At 39.5% G+C, this 27329-nt stretch overlaps 1 protein-coding gene across 2 annotated transcripts in view; it reads left to right on the top strand.

The window, feature by feature from the left end:
- Positions 1 to 27329, top strand: part of SPATA5L1 (spermatogenesis associated 5 like 1) — a 259837-nt gene that overhangs the window by 188905 nt on the left and 43603 nt on the right. For both annotated transcript variants that reach the window (XM_044077627.1, XM_044077626.1), the window contains 2 exons: positions 10080 to 10214; positions 24784 to 24909. In XM_044077627.1, the coding sequence (XP_043933562.1) occupies positions 10080 to 10214; positions 24784 to 24909 (261 nt within the window). The remainder of the gene's footprint in view (positions 1 to 10079; positions 10215 to 24783; positions 24910 to 27329) is intronic.

The raw sequence follows: 27329 nt of genomic DNA, 5'->3' as shown, positions 1-27329 counted from the left end.
TACTGGAAAACAGCAAAAGTCTAAGAAAATAAGTTGAATTGTTTATGATGGTGGTAAGCTCAGCTAGGAGGCAGAATGTCTGCAGTTGAAAATTCTTTCTATTGTTTGGAAACAGAAATAATTACAGGTTTCCAAGGTAAAAGTGTTTAACAGCTTTTTGACTTCCATTTCTAGGCAAAACTTCTGAGAGAGAAGTATTTTTGGTACAGGGGTGTTACATTTTAAGTTCCTGTTAGCCTGGGAACTAAAGGCAGAGGTGACAAGAATTATATAATCTGAGATATCCCAGCAGAAATGTTTGATAGTGGTTCCATCTCAGAGAGTGAGTCTGTGCATTTTGTATCTTGTCTTTGGACCTGTAAACATCCATTCAGCACTTGCATTTGCCTGGCATTGTAAGTAAGTTATTCAGAACATAGCTTCTCTTAGAGATATATAGGAATATAGTAAGACCAGTCTAGATGTTTTGTGTATTTATGTGAGACTGCCCTGCAATGTTGTTTTACAATATTTTCTGTGATTCTGAACTCTGTTGTCACTGTGTTGAGTTATTGAGTATTGTCTTGTGCTTTTATTATTTATTATTAAGTATATTTAAACCTTTTAATTGTGGCTGGTTTATTTAGAGCTATTTAAGCTCTTAGAGTACTTGCACATGTATTTGGGGACACTGTACAGGCCACTCTTGAATAGCCTTAAAGTCTTGGACACACTTTCCGTTTGGATAATAGTAACATTACACAGAAGAATTGGTCACCCTTTGAGAAGGTATAGTAGCTGATAGAGAGCTGATTGGTGGCAGTGATTATACCTTATAGTCTGGGCAGAAGGGGGCATAGCTTGTGAACCTGTGTCAGCCTTTCCCAGGAGTGTTTGTGAGTTTGCATATAAATCATATCTCAAAGTTTGTGTGTGTGCATCAGCTGCTTGGGCAGGGGCACAAAGCACTGGATGGACAGAGAGGGTGCTAGAGGTTTTGGCTTGACCACTCAGCTGAGATCTTAACCCTATAGCTGTGCCAGTGGGGAGTCTTATTGGGGATCTGGAGAGAGAGGGAGAAACCAGCCCCAGATTTCACTGTGTGTTCTTGTCATCCTTCCAATGTGCACGTCTCTCACTGGTGTTAGTGGTGAGGATTGAGGCTTCTTGATTACTGGGCCAGCAGTGCAGGGGTCATACCTTCTTTGGGTTGCCAGGGCCATCCTTCATGGGTTTTTGGAAAGCTCCTCTGTGGCTTTCTCCTTAAATCCTCTCCAGTAGCTTTTGTACTCCCCTATTTATAAAGAATACTGAACAGTGATAAGGAAGAACATAGTACAGTTGTGTAAAAACTTACCAAAACATTAGAATGTCCTACATGTTCTTCGTGTTTCACTGTTGCAGTCATCACACTTGGGTTATGTGCCTGCAGGTAGCCCTCAGTCAGCCCGAATACCAGAGTATTGGGATTTCTGCGTCTGATGCTGTCGCTTCTTCCATGACTTCAGGTCATCAGGGGTATAAAACATGCAGCTGATGCCATTGCATCATCTTTTCTTGCCGAGGGGAGCACGAAGCAGAAGCAGATCGCAAGTGCTGGTCAGCCGCTAACTGAAATTTTCATTATTCGAGTTTAAGAGTTGAAGTCTTCTAAATGTAAGTACCCCATTGGGGATCCTTTTTCTTGCTCTAACCGATACCAGAAAAAATTAATAATTGTCTTGCCTGTGGAAAGCAAATACCTCAAAAAGATTTTCATTCTTACTGCGTCACCTGTTTAGGTCCAGACCACGACATTCCTCACTGTTGGTTTTGTGCCCTGTTCAACGCCCGAACTATTCATCATCGGGCTATCTTTGTCACTAAATTCTTTCACACTCATTCTCCACATTCCAAAATGTCTTCGATAAGCCATCCGACTACTGATCTTCTGAAAAAACATGAGGATAAAGACAGAAACAGACCGCATAGGTCCAAAACTGCCGACAACGCTTCCGTTAAGCTATTCGCCAGACCGCCGGTACTCAGTGAGACACTTTCGCAGCCCCTGATACCCGCTTCTACAGATTCACAGGCCTCTAATGAGACCCATTCGCGAGAGGCTTCTTCGACTGTGGAACCTTCGGATGTCTCTACCTTAGATGGGTTCAGAGCCGCTGTGCAGGCACCGTCTTCTGAGGGTGTATTCAGGCCTTCTGATGATCATATTTAACCGACTATTTCGTTTCAAACTAAAACTACCAAATTTCTCAGGCCCAGAGTTCACACTACACCTAGGAAACTGATGACCAAAGTGCATTCTCAGGCCCCCATGCCACAGAAACAAATGCTTAGGATGGCTGAAGACCTTAGTACTTTAATTAGGGGAAGCCAGCCTCCCCCCTCTAAAAGACAAGGAATTGATTTTTCTTCTGATTCTTCAGATCATGAGTCCGATGGCTCTGACCCCTCTGATTACCAGGACATACCTTTATCTACCTATGAGGATTCTGATGCAGAGGATTCCACTCCCTCTGTCTCCCCACCAGCGGATTTTTCTTTCGGTGAAACCCCGTATACCCTCAGAGAGCATTTCCGCTGGGAGTGCCAGGACTACCCAGAGTCCAAAAAGAGACTCAGGGAATTTTTAAACTTGCCTCAGCACAGGCCTCTAGCTATCCCTCCTGTTCTGGAAATTGCGGATGGTGCCTTCATGGAATCCAGTCTTACCCCTGATACTTTGCCACCAGCTCCCAGAAAGCCTGACAGGTACTAGAGTGCCTGACTCTCACAAATTTCTATTTAAGAATCCTACTGTGGATCCAGGGACCTAAAGTCATTAAGGGTACTACAGCCAAAAACACTACCCCTTCGGACAGGGATTCTAGGGCTTTAGACAGATGGGGGAAGAAGGTATACACCTCTGCTGCTCTTGCCATCAGGGTTTTAAATTGCCAGATTCACATGTTAAAGTATCAGCAACATATTATTGAACTAATTAAACAAAAAAGTTGATTCCTGATTGTGCAGAACATAAAGATTTACAAGAGTTAATGCATTCTGCAAACCAAGTTGGAAAACATACTTTGCAGTGTGGTTTTGATGCTTTAGAAGCATCTTGCAGGGCTGCTGTCACTGGGTCTATTCTTAGAAGGCATGCTTGGCTAAAGGAACAAATCTTGCCAGACCATGTCAAAGCAAAATTACTAGATGCTCTATTAAACCAAGAACGTTTGTTTGGTACTAAAGCAGAAGAAGTCCTTAAAAAAGATGGAGGAAAAAGCTAAATATATGCAAACTGTTAAAGATTTCCTACAGGTACAGCCACCTAGATTCAGTAGGCATTGGCCTTCAACAAAATGGTCCTTTCCAGTCCCTCCCAGACCTTCTCAGCCCAAACCCAGGGGTAGCAGACCACCAAGACTACAGTCTCAGGATATGCACAGATCTAAACAATGGAGTGCTCCCACCTCAAAAACAGGGACTAGTAAAAAAAAGAAAAAGTTCACAATGACGTGTCCTTCATCCTTCCCAGCCTTGCCCAAGTACTTGCACCCTTAGGAGGAAAACTCACCCTGCATGCAAAAAACTGGGAGTACATTACCCAGGACAGATGGGTCTTGAACATTGTATCCCAGGGATACAGATTCTACTTCCACGCACTGCCAATCCCAAGCGGATTGCCAGACCTCCTTCCCAAACCAGTGGGCAGAGGCCCAAAAGCAAGTACTTTCTCTTCTCAGAATCAAGGCTATTCAACCTGTCCCAACAGAGCAAAGGGGACAGGGTTTCTACTCCAGACTGTTTCTGGTGCCCAGAAAAGAAAACTCTTGGTACCCTATCCTGGATCTGTCTATTCTCAACACCTTCCTGGTGGTTCCAAAATTCAGAATGCTTACTTTCCCACAGCTGCTTCCTATGCTAGCCAAGGACTCCTGGCTAGTCACCTTAGACTTAAAAGAAGCATATCTGCACATCCCCATAAGGGAATCTTGCAGGAAATCTCTACGTTTCAGTTCTCTGCACTTCCCCCTTTGGCTTATCTACTGTGCCCAGGGTATTCACAAAATGCCTGGCTCCAGCCATTGCATACTGCAGGCAGAGAAAAATCCAAATTTACCCATACTTGGACGATTGCTTGATTCAAGTGGACAGTCAGGAATTGCTACTTCAGCACCTGACATTTGTAAAGAAACTTCTAACTTCTCCGGGGTATACCATCAATGAAAAGAAATCACATTTGGTACCCAGCCAAAAGAATGTATTCCTGGGAGCAAGCTTAAACACAACTTCCCAGATGGCATTCCTCACTCCAGAAAAACAGATTTATTTGACAAACTACTTCAATCTACTGGCCACCCAAACCCAGCTATCTGCAAGAAAAGTGCTGCATTCTATTAATTCCACTTCAGTGGTGCTTAAAATGTCTCTGATTTCAACATTCTCAGGACCTGGAAACAATGATTCCTATCATTCCTTGCCTAAGGACAGAGTTCCTTTGGTGGGCAGAGGTCTGCTACCACAACAAGGGACTCCCTTTCACTCAACCCCCTCACCGCCCAAACTCTGACAACAGATGCATCAGAGTATGCATGGGGGGTGCACTTGGCAGGCAAATGCTTGCAAGGCAAATGGAGCCCAAAACAAATGCATCTGCATATCAATCTAAAAGAAATGTTAGCTGTACAGAATGCTCTGACAGCCTTCAAATACCTTATCCTTCCAGGACAACTATTGATAGACAGACAACACCACAGTTATGTGGTACGTAAACAAGCAGGGGGGAACTCATTCCTACCCACTCTGCAGGTTAGCCATGGCTTTGCGGAACACAGCCTTGAGCAATCAAGTGCACCTGCAAGCTCAATTCCTGCCAGGCAGACTAAATTCATTGGTAGACGGCTTAAGCAGAAATCTAATGGACCCACACGAGTGGAAACTGGAACCCAAATCATTCAAGCTTCTGATCCACAGGTGGGGGGCACCAGAGGTGGACCTCTTTGCTTCCGCCAGAACCATCAATTGAGCAAATGTTGCACCAGAACTCCCCACAGCCAAGCATGGAAAGTGGATGCCCTGTCCTTTACATGGGAAAACCTCTCAATCTATGTCTTTCCCCCCTCTGCCCCTCCTCTCGAAAGTTCTACTAAAGATCAAACAGGACAAGCCAAGGACAATCCTGATTGCACCAGACTGGCCATGCCAGCAGTGGTGTACCCACTTTTACACAGTCTGACAGTAGTGCCACCATGGCATCTGCCTCAGACCCCTTCCCTGCTGTCCCAGCAGGAGGGCCAGATTTTGCATCCACAGCTGCAAACCCTGAACCTAGCAGCCTGGCTCATCCCCTGAATACATCACCAGCAACCCTCAGCAAACAGGTGCTGGATGTCATCCTTGAGGCCAGGAGGCCTAGTACTAGAAAATCCTATTCAGAAAAGTGGAAAAGATACTGTTCGTGGAACCAGTCTCAGGGAAAGGAAACAACCGTGCCCAACTTACCCCAAATCCTAGATTATCTAACAGAACTGCTCCACAAAGGCCTATCCTTTTCTTCAATTAAGATTCATGCCTCTGCCATCTCAGTTCATTACAGTACTGAGCCCACCCCTCTTCTCGCACCCTCTGGTCAAACAGTTCCTGAGAGGAGCCAAAAATTTAAGACCCCCGAGGAGAGCTCTTACTCCAGCCTGGGACCTTAACTTTGTACTGGAGAAGCTCACACTTCCCCCCTTTGAGCCTGCTGCTACAGCAGAGTTAAAATTCCTCTCTTGGAAAACAGCCTTAATTCTAGCCATCACTTCAGCAAGAAGAGTGTCTGAGTTGCAGGCACTTATGGCCGTGGAACCCTTCATTATCTTCCATGTGGACAGGGTTTCCCTCAGGACTAACCCACCATTTATGCCCAAGGTGGTATCTAGTGTGGCTTTAAACCAATCCATCCATTTACCAACTTTTTTTCCCTAATCTTCAGAATAAAGGAGAAAGGATCCTGCACTCCCTGGACATGGACAGGCAGCTTAGGTTCTTCCTTGACAGGACTAAACCTTTCTGGAAATCTAACCAGCTGCTAGTCAGCTTTGCTACAGGGGCAGAGGGCAAGGCCATTTCAAAGCAAACCATCTCCAAATGGATAGCACACTGCATCCATTTCTGCTACAAACACCATGGAAAACCTACCCCACAGGGGATCAGAAGCCATTCCAGTAGGGCTACCTCAACCTCTACAACATTTCTCAGGGGGGTCCCCACCAGGGACATCCTGGAAGCTGCAACCTGGAGTTCTGTACACACCTTCACCAAGCATTACCACTTGCCTATTTTTTCTTAATCCAGAACTGGATTTGCTACAACAGTCTTACAAGGCCTGCTAGCCAGCCCTAATTCTTCTTGACTACCTCCACCCTTCCTCAGCTTTGGGAATCTACCGAAGTGTGATGACTGCAACAGTAAAACACAAAGAACATAGTACAGTTGTATACACTTACCACAGATGTAGATGTTGGAGTGTATTCACTGTTGCATTCCTGGTTACCCTCCCTCCAGCCCCCTGACTTTTCTATACTTTCTACCCATCCTCTTTTTTGGCCATATTTTATGGCAATGGTATGTACTTTTTACTGGAGGTCTTCCACACCATATAATTGCTTCCTATTTTGGGGGCTCCTGACATCTGGGGCAAGAAAAACTGATGTAATGGCATCGGCTGCATGTTTTATACCCCTGATGTCATGGAAGAAGCAACAGTATCCAACGCAGAAATCCCAAGACTCTGGTATTCAGGCCGACTGAGGGCTACCTGCAGGCACATAACCCAAGTGTGGTGACTGCAACAGTGAATACACCCACACATCTACATTTATGGTAAGTGTACACAACTGTACTTTCTCACTGTTGTAGTATTCTGTCCCTCCCTCCTTCTCCCTTGTTATCCTCCATTACCTTCCTTCTGGCCAAGGGGTCTTTCGGTTTCTCCTCTCTCTTTCTTCTTCCATTCATTGATTGCTCTTGTTCTTCTGGGACAATTCAGTGCTGAGGATTAGGCGCTCATACGTTACATTTGTACCTTATACCTTGGACTTAGGCCATATGTCTGATGTAGGGCACCGAGAAGGTGTAAATACTGTGTTATGCTGGCTGGCTGTTTGTCTGTCCATGGCATGATATCCCAGTTGTAAAGAATACTGCAAAAGTGAGAATTTGGACATCTACTGTTGTGGTAAGATCTTACACAACTTTACTTTGCTACACAATGAGCTTAGCTAGTTATGATGATGTCCAAGTCTTTTTATGGAACATTTAACTTTGGCTTTGTACATCTCCAAAGGGATATCTTTTATAGTTGGAAGGATCCACTAGGTTCTTGTAGACCATGAAAGTAACCTTTTGTAAAGTTAATTGTGATTGTCCCATTTTAAAATGATAGCATTGATGGTGAAAGAAATAATCTGAGTTGGCTGTGACAGAGCCAAGTGTCCTAACCTCTTTTAAAGCTCTTAGAGGTTACTCTTCTGACAGGTCTCTGTGTGTCAGTGCAAAGTGCTTTTTTAGGTTTCAAAGCTGTAAAGCACATTTGTTTTCTTCTCTGTATCTAGTAGTACACTGGTGCATTTGTAACTCCATGTACTGCAAAGAATTATGGTTGCATTTCTCCAGGCATAATTTCTTGTTACAGAAATCAAGATTCATCTATGTTTTTATAAAGTCACTTTTGCATCTGCTACATGTCAATAACCACCACCCTTAATTCTTGCCCAATATTGATGTTTTTTTTTTGTCTCAGCATTTCTGGGCCAAACCAAAATATGTTAAAATGATCCACCTTACTGCAAACAGTTTCATGGAACATAAACACTGAAATCCCACATTGTGGACCTTTTCTGGTGGACATAAAATTTATTTTTTTCTTCATTCTGCTCCTGTTTGGAATCTTTCTTTGGAAGTCCTGCAGCTCAATGGTGTGTACCCTGTGCTGCCACATGCTTTGAAATTACACTCTGCTGCAATAGGAAAGGATGCATAGCCCCCGACATTGCCAATTATTTTTTCCCACTTTCACAGTTAAGATCTTGGTCCTAATGTTTTTGTGGAAACATTCCTGCAGTGGATACTTAAAATAGCAAAGCCTGCAAAGTTGTTAGTAGATTATAAGAGCTGTGACCTGTGCCAACAGTTTCTGTTGCTTGGGAGAGTTCCATGATATTACCAGTGAGTGATTCAACTTGGCTACATTTAGACATGGGGAGTGTAAGAGAGAAAGTGGCTGCCTGCAGAGAACACATGATACCAGATATAACAGGTCACATTATATCATCATGTGATTTCTGAGGGAGAATCCTCTGCAGTATGTATGCTTAGTATCCTTCTGACATCCCCCTGTGCTTGCATGACCCTTCCACTCTGCAGTTACTGTTGGATTTCTATGTAAGTTAGGCAGGAATTTATTTTTTTCCTTGTGTGATTTTTTTTTTTTTTTTTTTTTTGTTACTGTTTTGCTGGTTTGTGTGTTTACTGAATAGAGGTAGAATTGACGGAAAGAGGAATGGTTCACTCACCTAGCAATTAGTGTGATGTCATCCACTGACTAGAGGCTTATGGAAATGGGAGATTAAAAATAACTGAGTTTAGGAATTACAGAACACTTAACCTTCTTCAGATGACTGCCCACTGATCATCTGATACTCTGTATATCTAGGTTCATTTTTGCTTCTTGTGTTGCACATTTCTGTTTTTAAATACAGTTTTTTTAATTTTTTTGAACAAAAAAATCTTTATTGAGTTATCATTTATAACGTGCAATGATACATTTAAATAAATGAAAACAAGCATATTGACATATTTTCAGTAACAAACATTAAATATCGCATATAATCTTCTATATAGTTATTGTCACTGGAACAGTACTTAGTTCGTGCCTTCTCTTTAACCTCATTCCTCTTCCAAATCATTATTCTGCAGGTGTTTTTCCCACGGTTCCCATTGTTTTCTGTAATTTGCTGCTAGGCTTTTCTAAATATCCCACTTCCTGGTTTTTTTTTTTTTTTTTTTTTTGGTCTTTGTTACTATATACACTACTTTTAATATGATTGGTTTAGACTGATTTCCATTTTCCAGTAATTTTTTTTTGCAGTCACCAGAATTAAAATCACAAAGGCCTTACTATGTCCAGTTAATTCAGATTTTGTATCACAGCTCAAAGAAAGTCATTTCCTTAACTGAAAAAATAACTGAAACTGAATAAATTGAACTTGATTGCTAGAAGCTTTAATCATCATGGGTTCATAGGTAAGTACTAGGCCAGCTTCCCTTGCAGGTCATTTTAAGTCTAACCATTTTCTTTTTTGGTGTATGAATTAACCTACCCCATTTGGTTTTAGACTGGCCTTATTCATCCCATGGTTGCTAAGCATGTATTATCCCAAGTTAGAATTATTGTGATCATACCATAGGTAATTTGAGGGACCCATGTATGGGGTTCATCATCTCTCTCGCCACATAGTCCGGGGAGGTAAATTTCAAGTCACTGATGACCACAGGTACTATGACAGAGTCATACAGGTACTTGTTGTTCAAAGACTTGAATGCATATGTGATCTGATGGATCCTGGTACCAGACAAGCAACTAACCATCACTTTTTCCTTGCTCAGCCTGGTAAGAGATATATTTGTATGTCTTACAATGGAGTCGCCTATAATTAGAATGTCAGGTTGGGTAGATGTCTGCTTATGAGCTCAGGTTCTGTGACTTTAGGACTCCTTGTGTTATGAGAGGAGGTAGTTTTAACTTGCTGAGTATGCTTTGTGCTGCATTTTGGATGTCGCTGAGGTTTAGTCAAGTTAATCTTTAGAGACTCAGCATACGATTGATCATGTGCATTGTGATGGCCTTGGTGAGATGTGGTGTGTGGTGTACTGCTGATTTTAGTGTCTGAGTTTACTGTGTGTGAGATTTTTGCCTAATGATTTTTGATCATGGTCCGTTAATCAAGAAAAGGTATTAATGTACTGTATATAACTGACCGTTTCAGTGGTGTGATGGCACTTTAGTCAGGCTTGTGTTTTTTTTAAAATGACTTCACATGTCAAATGTATAGAACTGACTGAACACTGTCTTCTCCTAGCTTGATTTTCTGGAGGTTTGCAACAAAGATGTCATGGTGGTCGCTGCAACAAATCTGCCTGGTATGTTGGATGATGCCTTGCTGCGTCCAGGGAGATTAGACAAAATCATTCATGTTCCACCTCCAGACAAACAGGTATAATAGCTACTGTGTTACTGTTGTAGTAAGCATGTTTAGATTTAAGGATTCTGAATCCATGAGAGTTGTTCCTTATGCTTTGTTAGGTTTAGAGCTTTGCAGACTGATTATGAATTTTTAGACTGCTTATTAAATGGCATTAGGCAGAATTCAGGAAGCCTAGCAATTTAAATAGTAGTTTATATTTGGAAGATAGGAAAACAGCAGTGACCATCTAAAATGCTACATGATGATTTATTTTCATTCAGGTTCTTTTGAATTCAGTCTATTTCATCTTTTTATTTAGGCAGATTCCCTATTCCACAGTGGTAGCGTTGTTGCCTCACAGCAAGAGGTTCTCCCGTTCAATTATCGGCTTGGGTTGGGAGTGCTTTGTGTGTAGAGTCTGCATGTCCTCCCCGCGGTCGAGTGGGCGTTCGAAAGACATGCATTGAATGGGCGTGCCTTCGTTGAAGGTTGGGAGTCGGGCTGGCAACTTAACACCATAAAAACCAACTGCCAATCATTAGCGGACCGGAGTTCCGCTGTGGCGACCCCTAACCGGGAAAAGCCTAAAGACAAACAACAAACAATTTAGGCAGATTCCCTAAAGTGATTGCTTGCATTTTTAGACACAAAACAAGCCTGCAATAGGAAGAAAAATTGCTACTAGAATGTAAGGCTGTTCCAAGGGGTTCCCATCACATAGTCGAACTAGTACAAGTTCGAACCCCATATGGTCGAGACCATAAGTTCAAACTTGTACAAGTTTGAGCGTTTAAACGGAAATCTCTGTAAGGGGAAGTTTCCGTTCATTTCAATGTGGTGTGATTTCAGAGTTGGTATATTTGAGTAGTGGGGGTGCAGGGGGGCAGCTTACAACAGTTTATTTTGTTTTTACTTTTTTTTTTTTTTTTTATCACTAGTTGAAGTTTTGTAACTTCGAACGGAATGGTTTGAACATTCCGTGTTTGAAGCTATAAAACTTCGACTATGTGATATAGACCCTGTTCCAGGAATCATGATCATTTAATGGTCTACATAAAAATATCACTATTTTTCAGGAGATTTTTGTTTTTCATAACAATGGTTCATGTAAATATAGGAATCTCAAAGCAAGTTTGATACTGTCATAAACTTTGTTGACTGTGGTACTTCTAATATTTGCATTGTGTTTTTGTGAATATTTGCTGTACATTCTTTCATTCATGCTGTGGTAAACAGTTCATGCCTTTTGAGCCTTACTATTCATCTCGTCATGAGCAACAGCCACTTTTCTTTACCTGTGATCTCTTTCACGTTTGCATCCCAATCGCATTTCACTTCTAGAGCATCCTATGTCACTCTGTTTTTTCAAAAACAACTTTCAGTTAAGTTTTTGGTAAGCAGCGCTTCATTGTTTAGACTGATAATCTCTGACAGATAGTTCTGTTATGTATCAGAAAATACATGTACTGTTGTATGAGGTTATTGCATTCTATCCTGAAAAAAATAAAACATTGTACATATAAGTTATTTTTCAGCATGCTTACTAATCTCATTAAAGGAATGAAGCAAGCTAAACTATGTAGTATTAAGAACCAACCTCGGGTTTACAATTGAGGCCGTCTTTTCTTCCATTACATTTTAGCATTTTTCTTATCTGATGCTCCCATGGATGTTAGTGCATGCAGCCTGTATAAGAACATAATTAGACATCCAATGTGGAGCAGTTGCTCCCTTCTGGAGGGTTAAAATTCATGCTTTGAAGATGTACTTTTGTGCATTTGTTCCTAGTTAATAGAGGATAGGAATGTTTTGTATTTTTTTTGTTTTGTTTCAGGGTTTTCATTAAAACTAAAAAGTCTTGAAAATGTGACATAGGTACAAATGGAGATGTGAAGAAACAACTGTAGAAAAAATCAGCCTGCCAAACATTATTATATGCATGTAACATAAAAGCTGTAAATACGCATTCAAAAAATTGTTGTGCATGATTAATGGGAACAGTAGCTTTTTATCATTATGGCTGTGCTGTCCATAGTATCCTGGAACATGAATGGCCTTACATGTATAGATAAAAAAGGAAAGAGTATTTAATTATATTAAGAAATACAGAGTGCAAGTATCATGCTGTCGGAGACGCATTCAGAAAGAAATGAGCATGTGAATTTGACAGAGAGGATTTCAGAGTGGATATTCAGCAGAATATCAGGGACAGAGGAAAGGGGGAGTAATTATACTAATTGCTGTAGAGGGCTCCATTAGTGATATATGAGGGGAAAAAAATTATAAAAATGGTAGATTTGTGATAGGAGCTTTTGGCACTGGTAGCGGATTACAGTGGCACGTATTTTTAATCAACTGAAAACTGTTATTATGGAGCTTAAGAAAATTTTGGGAGGAATTATCAGCTTTCAGCAGGGAATATTATTTGTAGATGGGGCCTGGAATTTGATTTGCAATAAGGAGGATGTATCGGGGCCCAAGAAGAGACAATATATAACAAAATAGGGTAGTTTCTGAAAAAAATTATGAAAATATTTGGAATAGAAGATGTGAATTCAGTCGTAGAAACTTGCACAGAATTTACATATTATTCCCTAAGGTACAATAACTGGGCTAGAATAGATAGAAATTATATTTCAAAGGAACATGTGCATTTAATTGAAAGCTTCGACACACATCCAATAACCATTTCTGATCATGTACTAATAAAAACTAAAATAAAATGCTGGGTAATGAAGTAAAAATAAGATACTGATGCTTTCCCACGTACTACTTACAAAGAGAGAAATTTAAGGAATAGGTAGTGGAAATTATTAAATAGTTATTAGGGAAGACACAAGAGTTATTAGGAAATACAGAAATATCTTCAGAAGTTATAGTTAGTGACTGGAACAAAATAAAAACAGAGTTTAAAAATAGGGTTGAAATAACAGAGAAAAATATATGGTAAAGTAGAAACAGAAATTACTTATAGGGATTGACAAAGGTTAAAGTATTGGAGAATAAGGGGACTCATACAGAACAAGAGGAAGAGAAAATACAGAGTGCTAAAGAGAAAAATAGGGAGTGTCTGGATAATATGCATGAGTTTAGAAAGACTACAGTTACACTATTTTTTGATAACTCCATGGCACAAAAACCTTTAGCACAACAACTTAGGCAACAGAACATTAAAAGGGTTGTTGCCAAATTTAGGGAACCTATAACAAAACAAATAACCAGAGATCTTGTAGAAGTTTTATAGATATCCCAGAAATGTTATGAAAATTTGTTTAAAGGGGAGAAATTTGAAACTCAAGAAAGATTACAAATGGAAATATTTGTGGAAGACTTAATTATGCCCAGGTTACAGGTGGACGAGGCTTGTGAACCAACAGCTAAGATGGGAGGTGAGGAGGTAACAGTGATGTATAGTCAATTGTCAGGAAATTTTCCAGGAGCAGATGGTATTTCTGAGGAAGTTTGGAAATCAGGAGGGAAGAAAGTGATAAATGTCTGGAAGATTGTGTTTAGTAGTATTTTAAAAGGAGGGGAAAAAGCTGTGGTGGCTGTGTTATCTAAAGACGGCAAAGACCCTTCAAACCGATTTCAATTTTAAACCACAATTATAAAGCCCTTATGTCTGTACAAGCTAGAAGAATGGTACAGGTATTGCTAAAATAGATATTGATCAGTGTACTTTCGTGGAAGGAAGGCAAACATTTGACAGCATTAATAGAACAATGATCCAAAGGGAGGCAGAATGTAAGAGAATACCTCTGTTGTTGGTGGGTCCTGATGTGCAGAAAGCATTTGGCAGAGTAAGCTGGGATTTTATGAGTAGGGAATTGGAAGCATTTGCATTCCCTGATACAATAACTAGGTTAATTAGAAGAATATGTAAAGGATTGGAGGAAAGAATTAAAGTGGGAGGATTCCTCTCAGCAAAGCTGTGTTTGAACAGAGGAACCAGGCAGGGGTGTCCTTTTTCCCCTTTGTTATTTGCTTTATATTTAAAGCCATTGGTATAGAAAATAAGGGACGCAGAAATACAAGGATATATAATTGGTATGGTAATCAAGAAAAGTTGGCTTTATTTGCAGATGATATTATTTTGCATCTGATGAATCTAGAAAAGCACATCTCAGTGTTGTGGAACATTTTGAAACAGTTTCGAGTCTTTTCAGGATATAAAAATCAATCCAGAAATCCCACAACAAAGCAGGTGATTCTCTTTTTTTTCAAATTCTGTGGGGAAGATTTGGAACAAGCTTCCCAGCAAACTTGCATCACTGTCATCATTACCACTCTTCAAAATGCAACTAAAAATCCTTCTAAAAACACAATGGCTATGCCCATGTACTAACCCTGACTAACACTCCCCGGTATAACATTATTGTATACCTCTCACCCAAAACCCATAAAGTGGGATTAGTAATCCTTCCCTTACTCCCAATTTAGTCTCCTATTCTCTGGGAACTATCACTGAGTATGTACTTTGCAACATTCATTCCGCTGTGAGGACAGGTCTTCCACCTTGTATATAGACCAACTATCTTTTTACTTTGAGTGTAATATTTGTATAAGTGTATATATGCAAACTTTTCTTACTTTTTAAGTGTTATATTTTCTAAACAACCTTAATACTTCATTGCAATCTGTACTTTCTTTCCTAACATACTTTATGTTGAAAGTGAAACCCTTTACCGTGTAAATAGTACTGTATTGTTTTCTTAAACTCTGTAGTCAATTTCTGTAAAATTAAGTTCTTTGATGAAAATCTCCATCAACAATGTATTTAAATATTTTTTGAGTTTTTGCTGTCCCGTTTTATGAGCCTAATTTGGAGCTGATCTCCCCAGGCCTCCACTGAAAATGGACATGTATCCAGTTGGACGAGCCCGGTCAACAAATGTAAAATAAAATAAGTAAATAAAATTACTGAAGATAAAACAAAGGCTATAGCCATAAATTATGTACCCACACACAAATTGGTTCAGCAATACCCATGTTTACGGAGACATTATAAGATGAAGTATTTAGCAGTATGGATTAAAAAGATTTCTGTTATGGCAGCTGAGGATGTGTGGAAAGAGACTAAACAAAAGATAATACAAAAACTGAGAAACTGAAAACTCTTATTTATGGATATGGATAATAAGATACAAGCAGTGAAAATGTTTTTAGTCCATTTAGTTTAGTATACGGGTCAGGTATACTTTTATTGACCTGAGGAGAAATTGTGGGCAATAATTAATAAAGAATTGAATGAATTTATCTGGGAGGGAAAGAGGGTAAGAGTTAAATGGGATAAGTTGATCTTTCCACTAGAACAAGGTGGTTTAGGTTTTGAAGGGATATTTTAGAGCTACACAGTTGAGGGTCATATATATATATATATATATATATATATATATATATATATATATATCAAAAACACAAGCAGAAGGTTATAATTCAAGGTGGAAATGGATGATTATGAACCAAGGGGGGGGGTGTTCAAGAAATAGATTGAGTGGGGTTTTGGATGCAGATCATTAAGGAGAATAATAATGATACAGAACATTATATTCATAAAGTAGCAGAAAGTATTATAAGAACAAAGCCAATACGAGAATGAAAAAAAGGAGAGTTTTGCCAATAGGGTTGACTGCAGATAGGGAACAGAAAATAGACAAGGGGGACTGGAATTTAGTGGAGAAACCTGGCAATGGAACCAAGAAGGCAGGACTAAATAACTCAATCAGGAAAGGCAGTAGAGGAGGATGAAGCCAAGAAGACATTTGGATTGCAAGGTAGAAACTGACTTCCCTACCTGGACTTGATCTCAGAGTACAGGCAAAAACAAAGGGACAGAAGAATTGTAAGTGAAAGACCTGCTGTGGTAGAATTTTTAGTTGAATCTAGAACAGAAGCAACTGTTAAAAGGGGATAATTAGTAGGGAATATAAAAATATTACATGATAACTATAAGACTCAATCAGAGGAAGTTAGTAAAGATTGGGACATGTTCCCAAGTATACAACCAAGTCCTGAAGGTTTAGGATCTTTACTTAGAAGTGGTGCATATGTATTTTTATACCCCAGCAGACTTTAAAAATTTTTTCCTCAAGTAGACAGCAAATGTTGGAGGTGTGATGGAGAAGAAAGAGGTAACTGGGAACATATGTTTTGGGAGTTTAATGAGTTGGCAGATTTAAAAAATTCCCTATAGAGTACTATCAGAAATATTGAGTGATCCAAATAGCTGTCAGTAAGGAAATTATTCTTTTGAGCTGGGATACAGGGTATGAATTGCCTAGACATAGTAAGGCCTTAAGTTTAATTCTGTTGCTTGCCAAAAAGCAGTTACTAGAAAATGGAAATCAGAGTCTGCACCAACTGTATTTGAGGTACTTAAAATTATAAAAGAGATAAAAGAACTGGAAGATGGATATTTAGAAAAGGGAAGGAGCCAGTTACATAGAAGTAAATGGAGATTGTGGGAACAATAAATGAATAATAATGTTCAGGAGGAGGAGGAGGAATGAGGTTTAATGGAAGCCAGGAATTCAGCATTTTTTTAATGTTGGGCTGGTAATGCAAAGACAGTGTATGTGGTGCATATTGTATTTAAATGAAAATGTTAACATGGTTTGCTTTCTTATCTGCTAATGTATGTTTGCCTATGTTTTAAGTGATAATTTAATAAAAGTGTTTAAAAAAAAACATACTAGGATATTATATACTACACTAAATGAGGGTGTCTATTCGGTCACTCCCCCAAGTTCTTTTTCTGCTCCTTGAACAACTAAGCCTGAGTTACTCTGTACAAAGATTACCAGAGTGTTCTAACCATTGCAGTCTTCTAGAGAGATAATAAGCCAAGATTTGCACTAGCAATTGTTCTGCTGCCTGGCAGAGAAACGGTGTGAAGAACTACCATAAGTGCCAGCAGTACAACTCAGACAGTTGTAGATTAAGAGAGAAAGGCTTGTGGCTTATCTTGTTGTTTAGAGGAAAGTGTCTGTCCCCGAGTCTGGCAGAGTTTGAAAGTAATCAAGTAGGGGCAATCACTCTGAAGAATTTTTTGTGCAGCCTCAAGCCTTTTCCAGATCCTCCAATGAAAGACTAAAGAAACAGGACAGACATCAACATCAGTTGCATCCTGTAACAGGTAAGTCCTTTTTTCAGACTTCCCTTAATTTCCTGCATGTTGTGGCCTCTTTCTCAGTCAACAAGATCTGAGTTCATGCCTATCATATATTTTGGTGGATGATAGCTTGTCTGGATGAGTATCACCCCTGCAGCCCCCTTGTAGGTTACAGGGTGCCATTCTCCAGGAGATGGGTTAGATACCAGGAATTGGCCTCTTGTGCCACCTACCATAGCTCACTAGTATTACTTGTGATTGAGGGATCTTCTCCCCATGTCTTCTCCTGGGTCCAGCGCCGAGGCTGAGGGGGGCCCAGTGAGTCTTGTAGTACCAGGATCTGCAGTTCAGGCCATAGAATTCAGGAAACAGATTGAAGTGTGTATGGCCTTCCTTAAGTGTGGGAATCCACCTTAGGGGAACATGGTCTTTGCCAGCATTGGATCCGTGGGGGACACTCAAGTCCTTGCACTGCATTTGACTAGTGGGTTCCTTAGTGCTGGTCTCTGTCACCAGTTATCGTATGCCCACCCTTCACATGCTTCATCTCACACACATGATTTGTGCATGAGCTTGCTTCTCTGTGCCAGATAGTTGGGGTCTTAGGTTTCTGTAGGCAGACAGTGGCCCTTATCTCAAACATGAATAAACAAAATGGGCTCCCCTCCACCTCTCCGTGGCAGATAACCCCCTCTCCTTTGGTGAAATCCTAAGGCTTCTGAATCCATTTGGTTTCGCATCTTTTCCCACTCCTTCCTCTCAGTAATTCCTTAATGAGTGTTTGAGGAGTGAGGAAGGAGAACCCTTAGGCTATCAATTTTATAAACTTCTTTGTCAAGAATATAGTTTTGCAACCTGGAAACACCTGGAGTCTTCTGTTGCATCTCCCATGAAGGCTGATGTCTTCTATAAGCCTATGACTGAGTAGAATGGGATGTTTACTAGGCATTAGAGGGTGAACTGCTGCTGATCACTTTAGTCCAGCCCATGACTGAGAGACCCCCTGTACTCTCCTTCCAGTCAAATGAGTATTATGCTTTTTACAGGAGGATGGTTTCATCTGTCAAACTGAAACTTAAATCCCTCACTGTGTCTCATTTGCCCTGATTTCACTCCTGTCTAGTATATCAGATGCTGGTAAAGCTGCTCTCCCTGAACCTTAGCCAGCCTTGTGACCCACAGTAACCTTGAATGCTTTAATGCTGTGCTCCTTAAGGAGGCGGTTAGATAAACCATTGTTGCTGCTCTGTTTAAGGTATAGGCAATATTTGGCCAGACTTTCAGTGGCTCTGGTAGATGACTTCTTGGAGAGGAAGCAGGCCTTTACTACAGATGAGAACTTTTAATGCTTCTTTAGCCCAATCAAAGCCAGAACTCCAGAAAGAAAGAGAGATTATCCCCCCCCCTCATCTGGGGAGGGTCCTCAAGTATCACATATTTTTTTTTCTTCTTCTAGAGCTATACAGCTGTTTTATTCCTGACTAGTCTTTAAAGCCAACTGTAGAGGTGAAGGGTAGCTCCATAGAATTTGTCCCCACCTGAACAACATTCAGAAAGTACTGTTGGACTATTGTTGTCAGTTTATGCTGTGGTGCTGCTTCTCGCATATTGACACATTACAGACCAGTTAAGATCAGTCCAGACAGAGTGAGATACATGACTGCACTCCCACATCATCTTGGTTTTAAAGAGGTTGGAAGGTTTCCATCCCATCCTATCTTGAACCATTGTGATTTCAGCAAACATTTCTGGTGAGTCAAATTCTGCACAGTGACTTTCCAGGGAAATATCTTTTTGTCTGTATATAGTGTCCAAGTAATAATTATTGGACCTGAATGCCTTCTAGTCTTTCAGTGTTTGAGGTCTGTACAGAGATTCCTTTCACTGTGTCTAGGCTGCTTGGTCTTTCTCTTCACCCAAAATGTTCACTGCAGTATTGCCATGGTGACCAAAGCCTTTCAGTAGAATGAACGTCTTGTGTCTTTTGTTCCTGGCAAGTGGCTCCTAGTGACCCTTTGATATGTAATCCTGTGGGGTAATCATACATTTGAAGAAGACCTTTATGATGCCATCCTAAAGGACTGCCTTAATTGTTGCAGAGCAGGACAACTTTTTCAGTGTTATTTCAGGAGAGGGCATCAGAGGTTGTGACCTTAGCATAATGGATTGGGAAGTTCAGGCCTAGATCCCCCTATGTGTTCTGAATTTGACAGTATTCACTATCTTAAGTTTCATGTGCACACCTTGGGATGTGGAAGTTGCAGTGCACAATGAACTCTTGGAAGCAACAGGATCACTGCACATCTGGATCTTCTGTTTGTATCAATCCTCTGTCACCAGGCCGTGAAGTGGTGATCTTTTCACATCTACGTACAGATGCCCTGTTTTCTGCAGCCAAATGCTTTGCATGTTTAAGAAAAAATGGTTTCTTGACAGAATAGGGAGTTCATCTACTCAACTAAGGCTTCCATTTATGTTGAAGAAAACTAGTATGCACTTTTCACAATGGAACAAATACCTTGAATAGCCAGTTTAATTAAAGTAACTAACACAAACTGTTAATTTTGAGGACAATCTGAATGACTGGAAACTTAACACATTTACTGTCACAAAACTGACATACTTAGAAGGAAATTTAATTGGGTATGTAAGCAAAATAACAGAACAATGCACTGCTATTTCTGGATTTGTTATGCTACATCATAATGCAGTGTTATTTCTGGATTCATGCTGTGCTACTTCATTATAATGCAGTGTTATTTCTGGATTTGTTATGCTACTTAATCATAATGCAATGTTATTTTGTCGTTGGGTACTGTAGACACTTGTATCAGTAAGAAGTCAGCAACCATGAAATGTTTTTTTCTTTTTAAGACCACAATGATAAAGGAGGGCAGGTAAAAAGCACAAATCCAAGCAGCATCATTGACAGGAAGAATTATTATTTGCATGCTTGTGAGCCTTACACATTTCTTCACATTGTTTCTTTATAAATTGCCTTGCATTCTCTTTTTCCTAATCTTTTTTAACCTCCTATGATTGATTTTAAGTTGTCATGCATTATTTTTATGCTTTGCTAATTATCCCTTTTTTAATAGCAGCCTCTGTTCTAGACTCAGCTAACAACTCTACCAGAACTAGTCTTTCACTTAGCACTTATTTTTCCCTGCTGTTTGTCTACGCCGTGTTTATCAGTCCTACATAGGGAAGACAGTCTCTAACCTGCAGTCCAGACTGCTTTGTTTCATCAAACTCTGTTACCATTCCACATTATTTGCTCCCGATACCTCAGTTTCTTTGCTAATTTCCTCCAGTAAATTCCAACTCCTCCTCTCCTATTTTCTATACCCCACTTGCAGATGTATCTGTTGGTAAAGCCTCCTCTCTCCCTTCCCCTGCTTGTTTATGGAATACCTTCTGCTGCTTTATGAATATAATATTCTGTATGGTGGTTATTTTTCATAAGGACCTGTACCTAAAATCCCAGTCTGTCTTTATCCCTTTAACTTCTCTGTTACTTCATCTTTTCCACTCTGATTCATAATCTTTTGCTTGAGTTATGCATATGAACCTCAACTGCATAGTTTTAAAGTACCCTTTCAAATTTGATAACTTTAAATCACCTTGTTTTGTGGTGAAAATCAGCTATTCCCATTTAACTCTGGCCCTATTCTCCTCCCAACTGAATACCTTCAGCTGTTATCATCCACAAATATTCTTCTGGTTAATAAAAATATGCCTGACCTGTATAAGACGCAAAGGGAACTAAAAGTATTTTTACTTCTTGCATCTTACTATCCATATCTATATTCAAGAGTTTCCAGTTTCTCAATTTTTATATTATCTTTTGTTTAGTTTCTTCCCACAAATCCTTAGCTGCCACAACTGAGCCCCTTTTAATCCATACATCTAACTAATCATGTCATATCTTCATAAATATGGGTATTGCTGAATTACTTCATCTGTGGGTACAAAGTTTACCGCTGTAGCTTCTGTCTTTATTTGTTGTATATCAGAATAAGACTGTACATTTTCTCAAAATGTTCCACAATACTAAAATGTCCTTTTCTGTATTTAAGTACAAAATAATATCTGAAATGTAGTAATCTTTTCTTGAGTACCATACCAGTTATATTTTTGCATTTATGAATCCTTCTTTTCATTGGCATTGGTTTTAAATATAAAGCAAATAACAGTGAGGAAAGAGGAGTGCTGTGCTGCTTGGTTCATCTGTTCAAACACAGCTAGTCAGAGAGGAACCCTTCCACCTTAATACATGCCTCTGAACCCTCATATATCTTCTGTATTAACCCTATTATCTATTGAGGAATCAACTGCTACCATCACCCTACTGATAAAATCACAGCTTGCTCTATTGAATGCTTTCTGTGCATCATGACCCATCAACAAAATCAGTAGCTTCTTAAACTCTGTCTTCCTCTGGATCATCATTGTTCTTTTAATGTTATCACATGTTTGCATCCCCTTCACAAAAAACACATTAACCTGCATCGGTAACACCTTTGTATTTCTCTTAACTAATATAGACAAACACTTTATAATTATGATTTAAAATTGAAATGTTTGTATATGAAGCCAAATAGAGCCACCATAGCTTAAATTAAAGATCCTAATACTTCCTCCTTTGTTAAATAAATCCTTCTAGACCTTTAATACTTTTGTCCTTCCTTTCAGGTTTCCCCAGGAATGCCATATGTTCCTGGAGACTTTGATTGGTTACACATCACTACTTTTGTCTTGTATTTTCCTCTCTTAGCTATCATTTGTTGAGCTTCATCTCCCTGTAACCTTGCATAATGAAGTCTTCCAGAAATGTTTATTTTTGCACCTTTTCTTGGTTTCCCAATTTGTCTGTTTTACACATTTTCATAAAATGTCTAGAGTATCTTGAATCCCTCCATAAGATCTCTGGTTATTTTTCTTGCCAAAGGTTTCCAAAGTTTGGCTACGACCATTTCTACTTTCTGTTGCCTAAGTTGTGCTAAAAGGTTTTGTGCTGTAAAGGTATGAAAAAAAATAGCTGCTTTCTAAACTCTTGCATATTATCCAAATATTTGCTCCTGTTCTTGTTCTGAGAGATTCCCCTTGTTCTGTAATACTGTAACCTTTGTCAACACCTGCATTACAACATAAAAGCATACATGTGTTTGCAGTACAAAAATACAGAAAACAGTATGCATTCTGAGATCTTTGTACAGTACTGTAGAGAGTGACAAGACTGAACATGTTTCTCTGTGTAATGCTTACCCCTCTGCAGCTGTGTGCAGGGCACCTCTCTTTGGCCATGTGGCCAGTAATTTGGTATGCGATTCGGGGCCATCTGGACACTTTATGCTTCTCTCTCATATTCATGGAGGCTCTAGCTCATTTGCTTAGCATTATACTGTGATTGCACTACACCCGTTACATCCAACAGTTGTTATGGCCATCAAAGTAAACACTCAGAGACATGTATCAGTACTATTTGGAAACAAAGCTTACTAAAACAAGCAGTAGTACTTGCAAGGCATGTTGTGTGCAGGACAGTTTTGGCTACCGTTTCTTATTTTCACATGTAGCATGTGTTTAGGGATATTAACTGTAATGCTTACAAGTGTGCCATGCTAGCTCTAAGGAAAAAGGTTAACTTCACTGAAGAGAAGAACCAGGTGGGATGGGGTAAGGACTTCCAAGTCTTGCCTTGCAAGAGATTGATTGGGCTGGTAGCACCCCTCCCAGATACGAGTGAATTGGCTATAGTGATCCTGCCCAGTTCAAGGATGCTTTACCCTAGAAAGAAGACTTCTGCCAGTGGGACACAACAAGGAAACTCACTGGGCAACTGCCATAGAGACATTAAAAAAAAACATACAAAGTTGAGAGGTTTTGCACCTGCCCTATGACTCACTACAGTTGTAGCTACAATTTGAGAGTTGTTTGGGATATGTATCTTTTAATTTGGTTATTGGCCATGGCTCATTTTATGTTGAAACATGTATATCACAGTAAAGTATGATTCATAGAGACTGAACTCAAATGTGTGAGCCTGAAAAAAGGTAGATTACTTGAACAGTGCATATGTTCCCACATGCGTGTTACCAGAGTAATAACTTGTATGTGAATTCTAATAATGAAAAACATGTCCTTGCATTTCTAGTTACAGAAATCCATGTGTAACCATATCAACACCTGTATGACAAAAGAGAGACATTTCTTCAGAATTTTCAGATACAGCATTTGCCATCCAACTTAGGGATTCAACTTGTGAAAGGCATGAGTTTACTCATCCATAAGAGTATACAGATGGTGAAATCTCTTTCTTGAACACCTGTCTGCTCTAGTTTCACTGTTTATCCTAAACATGCCCAGTGTTTCCTGTTCTGCAATATCAACAGAATGGTTTGGAGGGACAAATGTATTTCACAGGGATACCACTGCTCTGGAATACATTCCCTCTCCATGTAAAACAAAGCTCTTCCTTGCCTATATCTGTGCTCAACTTGGATCTATGGATTGGTAATAGAAAACTGACCACAGGACTGCCAGTCTACTAGTAATGAACAGAATCAACTCATAAATGCTTTATCCCATGCATGGATCCCCTCAAATTATCCATGATATGATTGCAGTTATTCTTACTAGGGGTACTATATAATTATTGATCATAGGATGGGTAAGGCCAGTCTAACTCTAAATGGGATAGGTAAATTCAAACAACAAAAGGGAAATTAGCTAGGCTTAAAATCACCTTCAAGGATAGCTAGCCTAAGCACTTCCCTATGAACTAAAAGCCTGAATATTTAGAAAACAATGCTCAAAGCATACTGTATTAAACTCTTGTCTTATTGTTTAGATGCATTTTATAATGTTCTAAGGTTTCAGAAGGTGTGCTATTGAACCAAATATTTTCTTGGACCAAAAATTGCAGTTTGTACAGGAAGCTGTTAACAGGAAATGAGTGGTTGTAGTTTTGTGGATATTTGTTGGCTGAGCCTTGCTGGTAAATTTTGTTCATTTTTTAAGCTTAAGCCAAAGGAGACCACCAAGAAACTCAGTGACATCGCTGTATACTGGTGGGATACTAATAGTGTCCCCATTTAAACAGACTTTCTCCACATATCCCTGGCAAAAATTTGCAGTCAAACATGTCGTCATCCAGACTGGTTTTAATTGTTGCTTGGGAAGTACTGTCATAGGTAAGGGCAGCCTGTTCCAGAAATGGAGGATATGTTGACTTACATATGCAGGTGAGGTATCTGCAGTTGTTTTGCAGCCTAAGCAGCACAAATTTTGTCTTTGCCTCATTGTTTTCCCATTTCTGTTCATGCTTAAGTTTTTGAGATATCTAGACTGCTTTTTCAACTGCTGCTGTTGTGGTATAGTTTGGAATTGTATTCCAACTTGTAAAAGTTTGTCCACATTTGCATTGTTGATAAACAGTTTAAGTTAATAAAGTATCAGAAAAGTTCACTTTTTTTGTTTCCATAGGCCCGATATGCTATCCTGAAGATCTACACTGAGAAATTTTCATTAGATGGCAACATTAACTTGGAAGAGTTAGCAGAACAAACAAGCCAGTTCTCTGGGGCTGATCTAGAAAATCTCTGCAGAGAGGTAACTGCTTTTTGATAATCACTGAATATAACCACATGAGTAATTTTGCTGTATTCTTCTTAAATGATTTGTTTTTAGACATCACTTTCTTTTGGAGATACTTGATTAAAAAAAATACCCGAGATCATGGAGTCCTAGCATGTTTGATTTTCTGATGCATCGTAGCAACTGCCTCATGCTGACAACCCTCTTCTAACACACACTTGATCCACCTGTGAGAGACACACCTGTTTATGTAAATTGAAAATTAATCTGTCTATCCTACCCTGTCTTAGTAAATGACACTAGAGCAATACTGAGTTTACTTCATCATCAAAAATTACTCCTTGGTGTACTGAAGTAGTAAAGAAATCTTTGCCCAAGCCTCCTAGGCCTCTTAGATATCTTTGTATACTTACCTCACTACACTTACTGACACTACACCCATACCTGCTGTACTGGGAATCACCTGTACTGCAAGCATATACTCTTAAAGTCCTAAAAGCCTGCATTACATCCTAGAAATGTCTGTCATTGGTGACTACTGTAAGACTTGCAGACACCGTACTTACCAGCCTGGCAGAGAGTAGGGTGACAGCTGGTTCTCTGGCGCAAGGATTAGGTATGTTTCTAGGGTCCTTGGGTTGCTACACCACCCCAGATATAGTTATTACCTTGTAGTTGCCCATATTGGGGGTGAATGATCTTGGGCATTCTACCCTACGGGCGATGGGAGACGTTGAGCTCTTTGGTCTTGTCTTCAAATAAGACAAGGCCTGGACATTGAGCAGCATTCTGTTATCACTAAAAATGATGCCTATGTTCTGTAGTTGGCTAGTAAATTGATGTCATTCTATGGGAATCCAAAGTGTGTGTCTGCATGAAAAGAAAATGTCAGTAGACACACAGGCTGTGTCAAGGATGGCCTGCATTTTTCACTGCTTGCTTTTTGCTTACTGTCTAAAACTTATCCTACCCCACAGTGATATTTTTAGGCAGTATTCACCTGATGGAAATCCTGATATAGCAAACTGTAACTAGTGTCAAGGTAGCACTGTTGAAAGAAACCTGGTTCCATTCCAGTGATGGTGCACACTGCATTCCAAGATATAGTACCAATCATATATTCAGATCCACCAGCAGCTGTGGGGCAGTACTGGTATGTATTCATAATGCCATTGTTTCTCAGTAGATTTTATGTGATGTTACTCTAGAACTTGTATAAATCCTATTTAGTAATATTATTTACACACTTCAGTAGTGGTACGAGAAAGGACAATAATTGTAAATTTGTGGTAGTAAGGGGCTGTCAGCAAGGGAGGAGGATTATACTGGCATGTATTTATATTACAGCAAAGATTGTTGTTATGGAGACTTCAAAAATGGCTGCACACTGATCAACAGCTTAATTTTTCAGCTCTTCCATTGTGAAGAAGGAAACTGTGAAGTAAGAGGTAGTAATTCTGGCAGCTGAGTAAAATTCAGTTACTTGCTACTAAGTACACTGCCAGGATGTCACCAAAGAAAAAATTTGGAAAATCAACTAGAAAAGGTGAAGAGTAAACACTGATGTTGAAGAATCCTGCAGCTGTACAGCGAAAAGCAATTCAAGCTTTAGATTTTGTACAAGAGATAGCTTCCAGTAATTTAGAGGAAAAAATAAATCAAATATACTTGGGAGGTGCTTTAAGTAAATAAAACATTTAAGGGAGTGTGTCAGTTCAAATAACAAAAGGCTGGAAAATATAAGAAGGTTTAACTGACTATTCAGATGAACTGATAAAACTGCAAAAACAGAGTTTGAAATGAAGAAAAGTTTGGCTGAGTATGAGACTTCTCAAGAAGAGACATTTAAAAAAATGGTGGAGTTAGAAGACAGCGAATGCATTGAGAACCTGTGATTTTGTACTGTACCAAGGAAGCTGAAAGGAACAAACTCTATTCATTTTATGAAAGCACAAATAAGCAAATGGACTGGTGTTCCACAGCAGGATTTGTTAATTGAAAGGGCATATCGAGTGCATGCTCCAAACCTGGCCTTGAGAAAGCAGCCAAGACCTGTATTAGTAAAGATACAGTCATACCAGAGAAAGAGTTGATCCTGACAAACCTGTGGGAGAAGATGTTTTGCTCCTCCCATGCATGCAGAACATATGTGCCCTGTCCATTTCTATTATTCAGTTTTTGAGATCCTTATTTCTTACAGATGCACAAACATAGTTGATCTTTAGTGTGATTGTGCATATGTAAGACAGTTCAATAAAAATAACCTTCCCTTTTAAAAATTTCACAAAGAAGCATTTTTAAAAGCCCCACTTATTACTACATGCTCAGGTGAAGAAAAAGTCCCTTAGAAGTATTTGTCTTATACTTGCTGATGCGGAATGATGTAGTCAGTTACTCTGTGCTGTTTCCTGACAAAAGCAGCACAAATAAATGTT

The sequence above is a fragment of the Protopterus annectens genome, chromosome 7.part0, assembly GCF_019279795.1.
Source record: "Protopterus annectens isolate FY-2018-M chromosome 7.part0, PAN1.0, whole genome shotgun sequence".
Classification (NCBI taxonomy): Eukaryota; Metazoa; Chordata; order Ceratodontiformes; family Protopteridae; genus Protopterus; species Protopterus annectens.
The sequence above is the reverse complement of the archived record's forward strand: the minus strand, read 5'-3'. Positions and strand labels throughout refer to the sequence as shown.